A 12,130-nucleotide genomic window follows, 5' to 3' on the forward strand; every position below is an offset into this window, starting at 1 on the left:
AAAGTGAATACCTTTTATATTGCTGATTCATGAAACCCCTTTGTCCGCGCCTTGGGCGAAGTAAGGCACTTTTCTGCCTTTGTTTTTACGCTTGGTCTTTTCATCTATGACATTGTCTGTCTTATTTTAATTTTTTTGCAGATAAAGGCGTGGTAAAAGATCAACCCTTTGTACAAAACACCCGTCCTGAGGTCTGCAGTCCATCGGCAAGAACCAGTCAAGATACCAGCCCAGACACCAGCCCAGCCACCGATGAAAAAGCAGACGCTGCCGCGGATATGTGTGAAGGGGCACTTAAGAAGAGGTACACGACCACGGGCAGTTACGTGCAAATGAATCCATTGATTGATGATGACATGAGGCATATCAAGAAAATATACACAAATGTACGATTAAGCAGTGAAGATGATGAAAATGAGGATGATAATAATGATGGGGATGGGGATGATGATGATGGTGAACGAGGACAGGGGTTGAACCGTGAAAAGGGTTTGAACCATGAAAAGGGGAAGGAAATGTTGTATGAGGATACCTTCCTCGTGAAAAACGAAGATGGTTTCGTTATCAATCGTATAATTTATAATGGAGAGGCCGGTCTGGGAAAAACAACACTAGTATGTAAAATTGCGTGCGACTGGGCGCTTGGCGTTTGCAACACAACAAAGAAGTACAAACTTGTGTTTGTTCTAAAAGTGAACGCACTGGAACAAACGTCAGATTTTATTGACTCTCTTTTTGATCAACTCGTCGACGAAAACGTTATCGATAAGAACCATCTGAAAAGGTTCATCTTCAAGAATCCTAAAAAGGTGCTGCTTCTTCTGGATGGCTTCGATGAATTTATGACAACCGACCTCGATAAGAAATCATTTGGCACGATCCTACAAATCCTCAATCGAAAGGTCGGAGCTGATATTGATGTGGTCATAACCACCCGCCCCTCCCATTTTCCCACTTTGGTCAGCAAATCACTAATTGAAAAACCTTTCACCCATGTGAAAGTCCTGGGCTTCTTTGAAAAGGACATGGAAGCTTATTTGAGGAAATTTTTCTCTAAGAAACCTGATGATGGTAAGGCCCTTTTCCAAAAGATTCAATCCTCAAACGGTTTGTTTGATTTAGCGCAGAGCCCAATGCTGTTGCTATTTATGTGTTTATTATGGAGACAAAATTCCACACTACCAGACACACTATCGCGATTGTACAGAAAGGCTATGCAATATTTATCCGAAAGAAAAGGTGTACCACGGGAGGAAATCCTAAAGATTGTTGTAGCAATTGGAGAGGTTGCCTTTCTTGGCCTTGTGTCTCCAGTGCAGCGGCTTTCATTTCAAGAAGGAGAATTTCAGAAGAATGTGCTTGATATAGCTTTGAAGGCTGGCATACTCACAAGGCAGCGAGTCATAAAAGTGTTAGACACTCATAACAGTGTTCAATTTATCCACAAAACAATTCAGGAGTTTTGTGCTGCTAAGTATCTTCAAAGCTTACAAGAAACAGACGCTGATGAATTTGAGAAACTTCTAGTTGAACTTAATGATCCTTGTAGGTTTGGCTATATTCTGCGCTTTTGCTGCGGTGACAATGAAGCTTGCACGAAACATGTCTTACAAAATATATTGCAATATGTTGGCATTAATACTACAAAAAGACTACCACGATTGCCAGCGATGTGTTACAGTCTGTTAACGTTGCTAGCAACTATCAAACCTTTAGGAATAGCGCATGTAGTGGCGTTCGGAACGACCGCATGCGCAACGACCGCATGCGGAACGACCGCAGGCGCAACGACCGCATGCGTATTGACCGCATACGCAACGACCGAATTCACAACGACCACGTCAAACACTAGGACAAAAGCGTTGAAATTTGCCCTGAATTGTTATTTTGAAAGTCAGGCGGAAACCCTTTTATCGACGACATTCGTCAATTCAGTCATAACTGATTCAATCGATGTACCATTTTTCAGAAGTGACGAGATTAACATTTTAGGATGGTTTGTGAAGCATGTTGCCGACAATTCAAAATGCATACCGAATAATCCAGTTGCCAAAGTTAAGGAAATTAAATTCGACTCTTGTACCATAATGGAAGGGTGTTGTGAAGGCTTAGCAAACGCTATGGCGACATTGAAGAATCTTTCTGTTATTCGTTTGGAGAGATGCTTCTTAACTGCTGACAGTATGAAAGTCATCGCATCACAATTAGGCAAGACAGCTACTCACTTGACTGAGCTACAACTTTCTCACTGTAATGGTTTAACGGATTCTGTACACTTGTGGATGCCACCGTTAATTAAAACGCATCTGAAGAAGCTAAATCTTACCAGCTGTTGGTTAAATAAAGACGACGTTAATTGTATTGCCCAATTAGTGGGGGATATGCCCAATTTGGTAAAATTAGACATGGGTCCTCGTGGAATAAATATGGACGCAACACAGGGAGAAAGTGTAAAACTGCATTTGTGCCGCATGTCATTATCTGTTACAGAAATTAAACTTATCTTGAAGGCAATAGAAAACAGAAGAAACGTTGGTGAACTGCACGTAGAATGTATTAAGAGTCTGGGTGGCAAAGCATCTATATGGTCCTCGCAAATCAATGAACTAAAGTGCCTTAAGCAGGTGACACTTCACAACTGCTCATTACAAAGCGCAGATATTGAGCACATTGTTGCTTCACTAGAAGACATGCCTACTGTAGTTAAACTGGATCTATCTGGAAATAAATCCTTGACTGGGTTAGGTAAATCATGCGATCAATTACTGCGCCTCAAACAACTTCAAGAGCTTTTATTAAATGATTGCGATTCTAGCCCACGCGATGTGCGATGCATTGCCGCACTGGTTTTCTGTATGCCAAATCTTGTTCAATGTAGTTTTAATAACGTTATGGTGAGTAAACACTATACTGACAGAAGGAAAGATTCCTGGGGGGATTCCCGGGGGATGCCGTTCATTGATGCAGATGCACAGGACATTTCAGGGGCCACGCGTATAAGGAGTGACCCAGTTGACGTGACCATTAAGGGTATGGCTGGACTTCATGGCACAGCAGCTGCATGGTTGCCTGCATTACGAGAACTTAAAAATCTCAAACGGTTAAAATTGTATGACTGTTCATTAATAGGCGCGAATATGGAGCATATTGCTGAATCCCTTAGTGACACACCCACTTTGGTTGAACTGGATTTCTCTGGAAACAAATCTCTAGCAGGCTCAGGTGCTTCTTGGTCTCAGTTACAGGGACTAAAACAACTGAAGAAGCTCACATTAGATGGTTGTGGTTTAGGCGTACAGGACGTGATACACATTGCAGCATTACCAGGCGGTATACCTAATCTTGCGCAGTGTAGTATTGATCATTTCTTTGAGTTAAAAAGAATGGAAAGAGGCGTAAGGATGAAGCTCTCGTTGTTGTCAGTCACTGGATCCGATGCGGCAGATATTTTGAAGGTCGTGAGTAATTGTAACGACTTAGTTGAAGTGGTGTTTCAGGATATTTCCGGCCTTAAGGACACAGCAGCTGAATGGTCACATGCTTGCCATGGCCTAAAACATCTTGAACGATGTGAGTTTCAAAACTGTTCATTGATAGGCGCGGATATTGAACACATTGCTGCATCCCTTAGTGACACAACTACATTGGTTGAACTGGATCTGTCTGGAAATAAATCGCTAGCAGGCTCAGGTGCTTCTTGGTCTCAGTTACAGGGCCTAAAACAACTAAAGAAGCTCACTTTAGATGGTTGTCGTTTAGGCGTACCGGACGTGATACGCATTGCAGCATTAGCTGGCTGTATACCTACTCTTGCGCAGTGTAGTATTTATAATTTCTTTGAGTTAAAAAGAATGGAAAGAGGCGTAAAGATGAAGCTGTCGTTGTTGTCAGTCACTGGATCTGATGCGGCAGATATTTTGAAGGTCGTGGGTAATTGTAACTACTTAGTTGAAGTGGTATTTCAGGATATTTCCGGCCTCAAGGGCACAACAGCTGAATGGTCACATGCTTTTCATGGCCTAAAACATCTTGAACGATGTAAGTTTCGATCCTGCTCATTAATACGCGCGGATATTGAACACATTGCTGCGTCCCTTAGTGACACACCTACATTGGTTGAACTGGATCTGTCTGGAAATAGGTCACTGGGTGGTTCCCATGCATTGTCTCATTTAAAGTGCCTAAAACATCTTCAGGCACTGACCTTGAGGTCTTGCTCTTTGACACTTCAAGACATGGCATCACTGAGTGACTTGCCCACTCTTATTAAGCTGGATCTTTCTAAAAATGCATCTCTGGCTGGTTCAGGTGCATGGGCTCATTTAGAGTTCTTGAATCAACTTGGGCGACTTTTTACGCAGAGTTGTTTAGGTGCATGGTCTCATTTAAAGTGCTTGAAACAACTTAAACAACTCGTCGTATATTCTTGTTCATTGAGAGAAAACGATATTCGGCACATTGCTGCGTCTCTGAGTTGCATGCCAAATTTAGTTGAACTGGATCTGTCTGGAAATTACTCCCTGGGTGGTTCGGGTGCATGGACTCACTTAAAAAGCATGAAACAACTTAAACAACTCATCCTACAGAGGTGTACCCTGAGTGCTCGTGATATTCCGCACATTGCTTCGTTACTGAGTGACATGCCGAATCTGGTAAAGCTCGATCTGTCAATAAACTCTGTTGACGAATCTGAAACAGCTTCAGTGCAGCGACCGAATCTGGAAATACTCCATACATAGACCACAGTCCTCCATCAGCATGTAGCCTCTCTCAAGTTCTGGTTGCACTGCATTGATGGTCAGATAACATGGTACCAGAACATAATTTTATGGTACATCATCTTTCCCATGGGGTTACCTTGGGTATCGAAGGACTAATAGCGCATTATAAGAAATGGGCCCATCGCTCATCCCCGTTCATTGCTAAGCCTATGATTTTGTTATGTCATCAGTCACATAGAAGAGCAACTATCTTCGCCACTGTTTTTTTCTCTAAAGATTTTGACATCAACTGTTATTGTTAACTTTTAAATTGGTAGCTTACATTGTATCGACCGTATATAAGGAACTCATCATGGGCCTTATTCACGAGTCGGCCATATTGAATTTAAAGTGAGGTAAAATCTTTATTTTTGAAACTTGCAAATAAATGAAAGCAATGACAAAGTTTATTACACATTATACCATTCTGCTCTTATGAATAATTTTAAATCTATGATTAAACATACTCTAATGGTTTAAGCCACAAAAAATGAAAGTGAGGCTAGAATGTATAATTAGTCTGGTACCATCCCGTTCAACAGTTCACAATTTATAAAATACATTCAGTGAACCCAACCAATATGGCTTTCTCGTGAATAAGGTCCATGACACCACTCTCCACTTCTGTGACTTGTACTATATATATATCAGCAATGATGATTCGATGCGTCAGTACTATCTTGTACTATCAGTACGTATGTATATGTATTAATAAAAAAAAGTATTAATAATATGGATCAGTCAGGGAAAAGCGTATAAAAACTTGTTCCATGCTATCAGATGTTATGCACGTTTTACTAAAATAGCCCATTTTTCAACAGAATGCCATTGAAGCTATTGGGCTGAGTGAGAATTACCGATTACACGCAGACACTAAAATACAAATGAGATTTCATTTGTTTGCGGCAAGACATTATTTTTACTGCCATATTTTTGTATTTTGAACAAGTCAACTCTTTCTGAAACATTGATGGTGAATTGCATCTGTTTCCTTTGCAACTTTTCATTCATTCATCGAGGTGGGAAAATGTCCATATTTTATTGTATGTAATTTGTATTCATCAATTCGTACTGGATGGTGAATAATCAGTGGTGGACAACTGAATTTTGTGATCTTGTTATGAATAGAACTTGGGGAAAGAGTACGAAATGTAACGACTGATATATAAATGATTGTAAACTTTTTATACATTTGATAGTTTTGTGATTGTGTTTTGTTAATCTAAACTAATTGTCCAATTACTATAGTTGTATACATTGATCTTGTATCAAGCAATGTGGGCGAATCACAATCAATATGAAGTTGATGTTATGTTAAAAATAATGTTCTTATATGTTATAATGTGTAGATGCAGGGATTGGGAAAACTACTGTTTGCTGGATATCTGATATTTGCACCGAAAATAAAAGCTTATTTTGATAATTGTGAACTGCTGGTGAACATAAATACAAAAATGACTTGTCACTGTAATATTTCAGATGTGTCGGGGCAGCAGGGAAAATGTAATACTCCATACATGGAAAAGCCTACATATAAAATGAGCTCATACATATAAAATATGACGTACGCTTGCCCAGTAAACAGTTCAACTAGGATCAGAAATCGGTTACTTTTTTCTTTTCAATTGTTCACTTTTTACGAAAGCTATAAAATAACAAGTGTCCCTTTTGTGTATCAGGATGGCTTAGAGAACGAACAACGAATGTACTTTGCATTACTAAGTTACAAATGTTATGTATCTTTATTCAAGCTGCTTCAACAGTAATCAATAGCGCATAATTTTTTTAATAACGTTTGTGCTGTATTCAGTTGCACAACATGAACCATTATTTGTTTGGTTCAAGAGATGTTCAAGATTTACTGATTGTATACAAATAAACAAACACACTGATTCGCTCAAAGATACCATTTCGCTTTCTTATAGAATCGAGCATGCACACAGAAAAAAATCAAAGAAATGACATATGAATACTTCGTTTAGACATCTGATGCATTATGTTATACAACAAACGTCTGAACAGAAATTGTTTGCTCACTGATGTTTATAAGGATTTGGTAATTATGCTAAGGAATAGTGACTTCAATTTTGAAAAAAAGATAAGATAATATAATAAAAATAAAGGTTTGGTATGAAATAAAATACAGTTAACATATAGAAACATTTTTGACAGCTGCCGAGGCCATTCTTTGTACGCTGAATTAGAAATCTATATGTACAATTCTTTGTTTGTATCAACATATATTTGGAGGTGAACTCCACACCGACCCCCCCCACCCTTCTCTCCCGCCCACCCCCAGTATTCGCCTCCTCTAGCCACGATCGCAAACATCGATGTACATGTATACATTTGATAAGGAAATCAGGTCTTTAAATCAGCGAAACCTTTCAAACCTATAGACCTAAACCTATAAAAAAAACCTATTATTTAAACTTGCAATCCTTCTTTATAAGTTAGTTGTAATCCTTTAAAATAAATTTTTATTATTTTGTCATAAAGTTGTAAACAATTTTCAAAAGAAAACCTTAAGAATCATTTTTACCCACCGTTTATTTATCATAGCGCTAAAATAACCACATTGTAAATGTCGTTCTCATTTTTTTTACGAGTGTTTTAGAATTGGGCAGTTTGCATGAAATTGGTTTTAAGTAACTTTATCTAGTGTAGAGAGCTTCGTGCTGAAAACAACCTAATAACCTATAAAGCAGAAAGAAAGCCTAAACACCTATAAATGCCTAAATTTGGGGGCTTGGAAAACTTTATAAACCTATATTTCGATTTTCAAAACCTATATCTAAAAAAACGATTTTGAGGAAGAGGGATACCGAGGGGCCTTGGATATTCTTTATATTCATATCTCTTTATCAACTTCAACTTAATTTAATAAATGCATATTTAAGACCTTATAATCTCCTCTTTATCCACTTGTTTTTAGCATTGTAGATTTCTCTTAAGAATTCTCGGATGATTCATTCAAAAATATTGAACTGACAACAGCAATGCTTACATTACATGAGTTTTAATTTACAGCAGCTCCCACAATGTAATATTTCACATATTATAACAGGCCCCCCAAAACCACCCAAATGTACAGCGTACAGCGAAGGAGACTTGGGGGGGGGGGGGACTTGGGGGGAATTCAGGGAGGGGCCGGGGGCGTGGCGGGGGGGGGGGGGGTTAAGGGGCGTATATACCCCCAATATGTTGTATTGCACGTTTTCATTCAAGTGCCTTTTTCCACCAGCGTCCCCCCTCCCGGTATTTGTAGAGAGTGCCCTTCTTTTAACAAAGGCCCTTCTTTTATAAAACAAGTGCCCTTTTTTTGGCAGCTGCCTGTTATGAGCGCCCTTTTTTGGAATTTCGCGCGACTGTTGGCAGTAGGGCCGCTCTGAACAGCGTCATATATTGTACGATAGTGTGTATTATCGCCCGGTTTGAACAGCACCACTATTTGAAGAACCACCTTCCCCGCACTGTTTTCATTTTTTTTTATAATTATTACAGTGTCCGAAAAAACCTCAGTGAAAATGACGTTGCTATGTCTCTGGCGGCCTACTTGTCTAATTAGCTGCCTCCGGAGAAGAATTTGCCATTATTTATTAACGGCACTTCATCCATATTAACAACAAAATTCGCTACTTGATGTTTCAAAGGGCGAGGGCAGCATAAGTAGCTACCCATATACTATTGTCAAACTGGGCCCAATTTTATGGCTCTGCTATAAAGTACGGACACACGAAATGCCGACTTTTTAGAACCCCCCTGTACGCATGGCATACGCAGTGGTTCCGAAGACTGAAGTTGAAAGTCTGAACAGTTCAACTATTGAAGAAAGCAGCAAAAGCAGCAAAAGGTAATTGCTTTGTATCTAATGAATGGCAATGAAAGATGATAATTTTTTTTGGCTGCGAGTCTTTTCCTTTATTACCGTTACAAATTAAAGCGAAGGAAGAAGGCTGCTAATGTTATCAAAGCTCACAGTAATTTGTATAGTACCTTATTTTGTCTATGGATAAAAATTGTCTTACTTTCGTCCATTTTATTTTAAAAAATATATAGCAGCATGATTAGAAGAGCGTGAACTGATTTTTTTTAAAGTTAGATATATCAATCAGTGTCAATGCGGCGATCAGTGTCATCGTTGATGTGTGTTAAGTGTTAGGCTCGTACAGCTGATCCCTTTATAATATTGCCAGTGTATAACCCACTCAGTTTTGGAACTGTGTTTATATGCCAACATTCGAGTTCTCGCAGTTCTTAAAACTTAATATGAACTTTATACGAACTTTATTCCAAAATACCGCCCTCTGGTTCCTTTTGACGGAATGCATTTGACTTTCAACGAAGGTCACTAACGGGTACCAGGAAATACCTGTGGAATCGGGGTGTAAATATCTCGTACGTTGCGCCTATACACCAATACCCCATTCACCCTCTCGTCATGTAGTCTCACACTTTGCTTTTAAGTGAAACTTTACGCTCGCATCATAGATTCGGACTCTTCCGTCGACTACCCGCGTCTAGACGGCCTGCTTGAGCTTCATGTGTTGATCCACAGATCCATGGGAATGTAACTCGGAAACTCGTCACCGAGCAAGTAAGACACAGCGCTCAGAACAAAAGACTCGATGAGTTGCCGAAGTTCGATTGCCTACCGTTGACTGCAGGTGAGTCATGAACGTTCACTGAAAAACAAAAAGGGTGTGACTAATGACTTGTAACACATCATTACCTTTTAGTCAGTGGGCTTGTGGGGCCCATATGCATTTCCAACAATGTTGGAAACTCTCACCATCACTCAAGGAAACTTCAACAAGTTCAAAACCAAGTTGTTGCCATTTTTTCTGACCCTTTCATATGCGGGGTTATGACTTAAAAAAAGGCACATAGCGCGCAAAAAACCCCAAATTTAGATAATTTCACTTTTCTTTTTAGCATTTTGATTGCTCGCCCAAGTGCTTCATTAAGAGAATAAAAAATTCCAGAATCTTGCTGGTGGAGCAAAATTTTATAGAAGTAGGGACAAACGCTGTTGACAGAAAATCAAGCTGTAACGGGCAATCTGGGTGTGGTATTTTTCCCATCCACTATAGGCCTACACTATGTCCCACAAAAAGTGTCCGTCTCGGTTTTTTTTTAAAATAGGCCTAGCTGCAAAACCTCGAAGTTAATTTTGAAAATTGTTATTTGTGCAGATACTCCTTAGTCTTGGCCTAAACCCCTATGAGTTTCATTTAATATCCCTCATGCCTTTTTGGACACTGTGACCAAGTTCCTTGCCCAGGTGCCGTGCTACCTTTACTTGTGCAAAATCCTTCATGTTGTGAATTGGAATAATTTGCCATTGCGCATTAAACAGAGGTCTTGCCATGATGTCATGATGACTAATAGCCAGGCATGTAATTTCACGCCCAACCACTGTCCTTTTTCACAACATAAAGGGTCCTACACATTAACTATACATCTGTCAATGTGAATGTATCTCAAATTGCTATAGTATCATTTGACAACTGCAATTGACATTCAAACTGAATTCTTCCAATTTTATCAAATTTACTAATTTTCTGTGTGTTTTTGGTCCCCCCTCTGAATTAAAAAAAACCCAAACATATTAATCCATAGTAAAGTTTTGTGCCGGATTTGCTTCAAATAATTGAAGTCCCAGCTCTGGTTTCTCATTTTAGTGAAACAAAATTTATTTTAAGGACAAAATTGTACATTACCCCATTCTTATAAGAAAAAACAACATGTACTTCCTCTTGTATAAAAGCGAAATAAAATTGAAATTGTGCCTTTTAAATTATGGATACTGATAAGACTGCTAGGGAAACATTCAATAAACAAATTGACATGAGTTTGGATTAATGTTGTACAATGTAGTATCTTGTAACTTTATTATCCCCACTCTCCCATGAAAGGTATCCTCCAGAAGAGAAACTTTGTCCAAAATGTTGTTCCAACATGTAATTCAAAATTCAAACTTTTCATCTACTGGAACAAATCCTGATAAATGGCTCTCCTTTTTAGCCTATATATTTCGTCAACTATATCTAAATGGACGCCCCGCCCGACAAAAGGTCTAGGAAAATAGTTATAAAATTGTACCTTCTTCATTTTCGCAAATTAACAAAACCTCGAAAAACACTCTTGTAGTATAGTAAAAAGTAAAGTAAACAGTGGATTTGGGTTTTATTGTGTTTCGTTAATAATCCCTGAAATATTCAAAAGAATGTTACCGAAATCGCATAAGGGATATGATTTTTACCACAAGCCACTAAAATATTTTGGACAACCCGCTATGTAGAAGATCATGTAAACAACAAACCTAGAAGGTCCTGACTTCGTGTGAGTACAAAAAGCTCTGAAGAGATCAAACTAGGAAATTAGTAATTAATAGACTGATCCTTGGAAATCACCAACGTTAAATTGGTTTCTTCTAAATGACAACAAACCATACATAATTTCATGGGATGTAATATAATTTCGTAAACAACATTTTAATGTGCAAAATTTCGAAAATTCGAAAATATCCAGGGTTTTTAAATAAAAAAAAATTGTGTATAAGAATATGAATACTTTGCTTGTCTGCCTGTACAGGGTTGAATGCGATAGATGAAAGATTTTCCCCGCATATCAACATGACAGCCAGAACATTTTAAATTTTCAAAGTATATGTTTGTGTTGATTCACTATAAGTTCACTATAGGATTCCTCAAAAATGCCTTAGGCACTGTAGCTTGAAAGCCAAAGAAGACAGTGAGGAGTAATTACAGTTTTAAAGTCGAGAGGAAAACCCCAGGAGAATATTTAAGGGAAAACCCACAGAATCAGGTAGGGACTGAAAAGTCAATCCACATGTGGCCCTGAGAGGAATCGAACCCGGACCAAAGTGGTGGAAGGCAAGGAAAGTAACTTCTGCACCTACCGGACTCCCCTAAAAATACAATTACACAATCCATAATTACACAATCCTGTTATCCTGATATATTTGGTTACTATAAGGTTTCCTTAACTTGAGTTTCAGACAGTTGATATGGGGCCATTTGTATTGGTAACATTGCTCTCAAAACCACACACAGGCACCTTGTGCTTGAAAGAAAAAATACTTTGAACATCTTACATTCTCATATAACTAACAGGAAAAGGTGCAAATAAGGTCCCCAAATCATTGCGTCAGCTTGGGTTTTTCCCTCAACTTGCGCAACCTGTTCAGAGTCATTGTCATTCAAATCATATCAGTGACGTAAATCTTTTGTACAAGAGTGAAAAGCTTCACCGAAAAATGGAAAACATTTTTCAAAGTCCACACAATGACACTGTATTTGATAACAAAACCAACTGCACATGTTTGTCGCTGAAATAGTCTACGT

The 12,130-nt window shown here is 38.7% G+C and overlaps 1 protein-coding gene across 1 annotated transcript; it reads left to right on the forward strand.

Moving 5' to 3' along the window:
• Positions 1–2,901: 2,901 nt before the first annotated feature.
• Positions 2,902–4,978, forward strand: LOC119726718 (leucine-rich repeat-containing protein 31-like). Its single transcript, XM_038198526.1, has 2 exons — positions 2,902–4,308; positions 4,372–4,978. Exons 1-2 carry the CDS (start codon positions 2,949–2,951, stop codon positions 4,737–4,739), a joined length of 1,728 nt encoding a protein of 575 aa, XP_038054454.1. The 5' UTR covers positions 2,902–2,948; the 3' UTR covers positions 4,740–4,978.
• The last annotated feature ends 7,152 nt before the right edge of the window (positions 4,979–12,130 follow it).

This window comes from Patiria miniata, unplaced genomic scaffold (genome assembly GCF_015706575.1).
Source record: "Patiria miniata isolate m_02_andy unplaced genomic scaffold, ASM1570657v1 HiC_scaffold_2, whole genome shotgun sequence".
NCBI classification, from domain to species: domain Eukaryota; kingdom Metazoa; phylum Echinodermata; class Asteroidea; order Valvatida; family Asterinidae; genus Patiria; species Patiria miniata.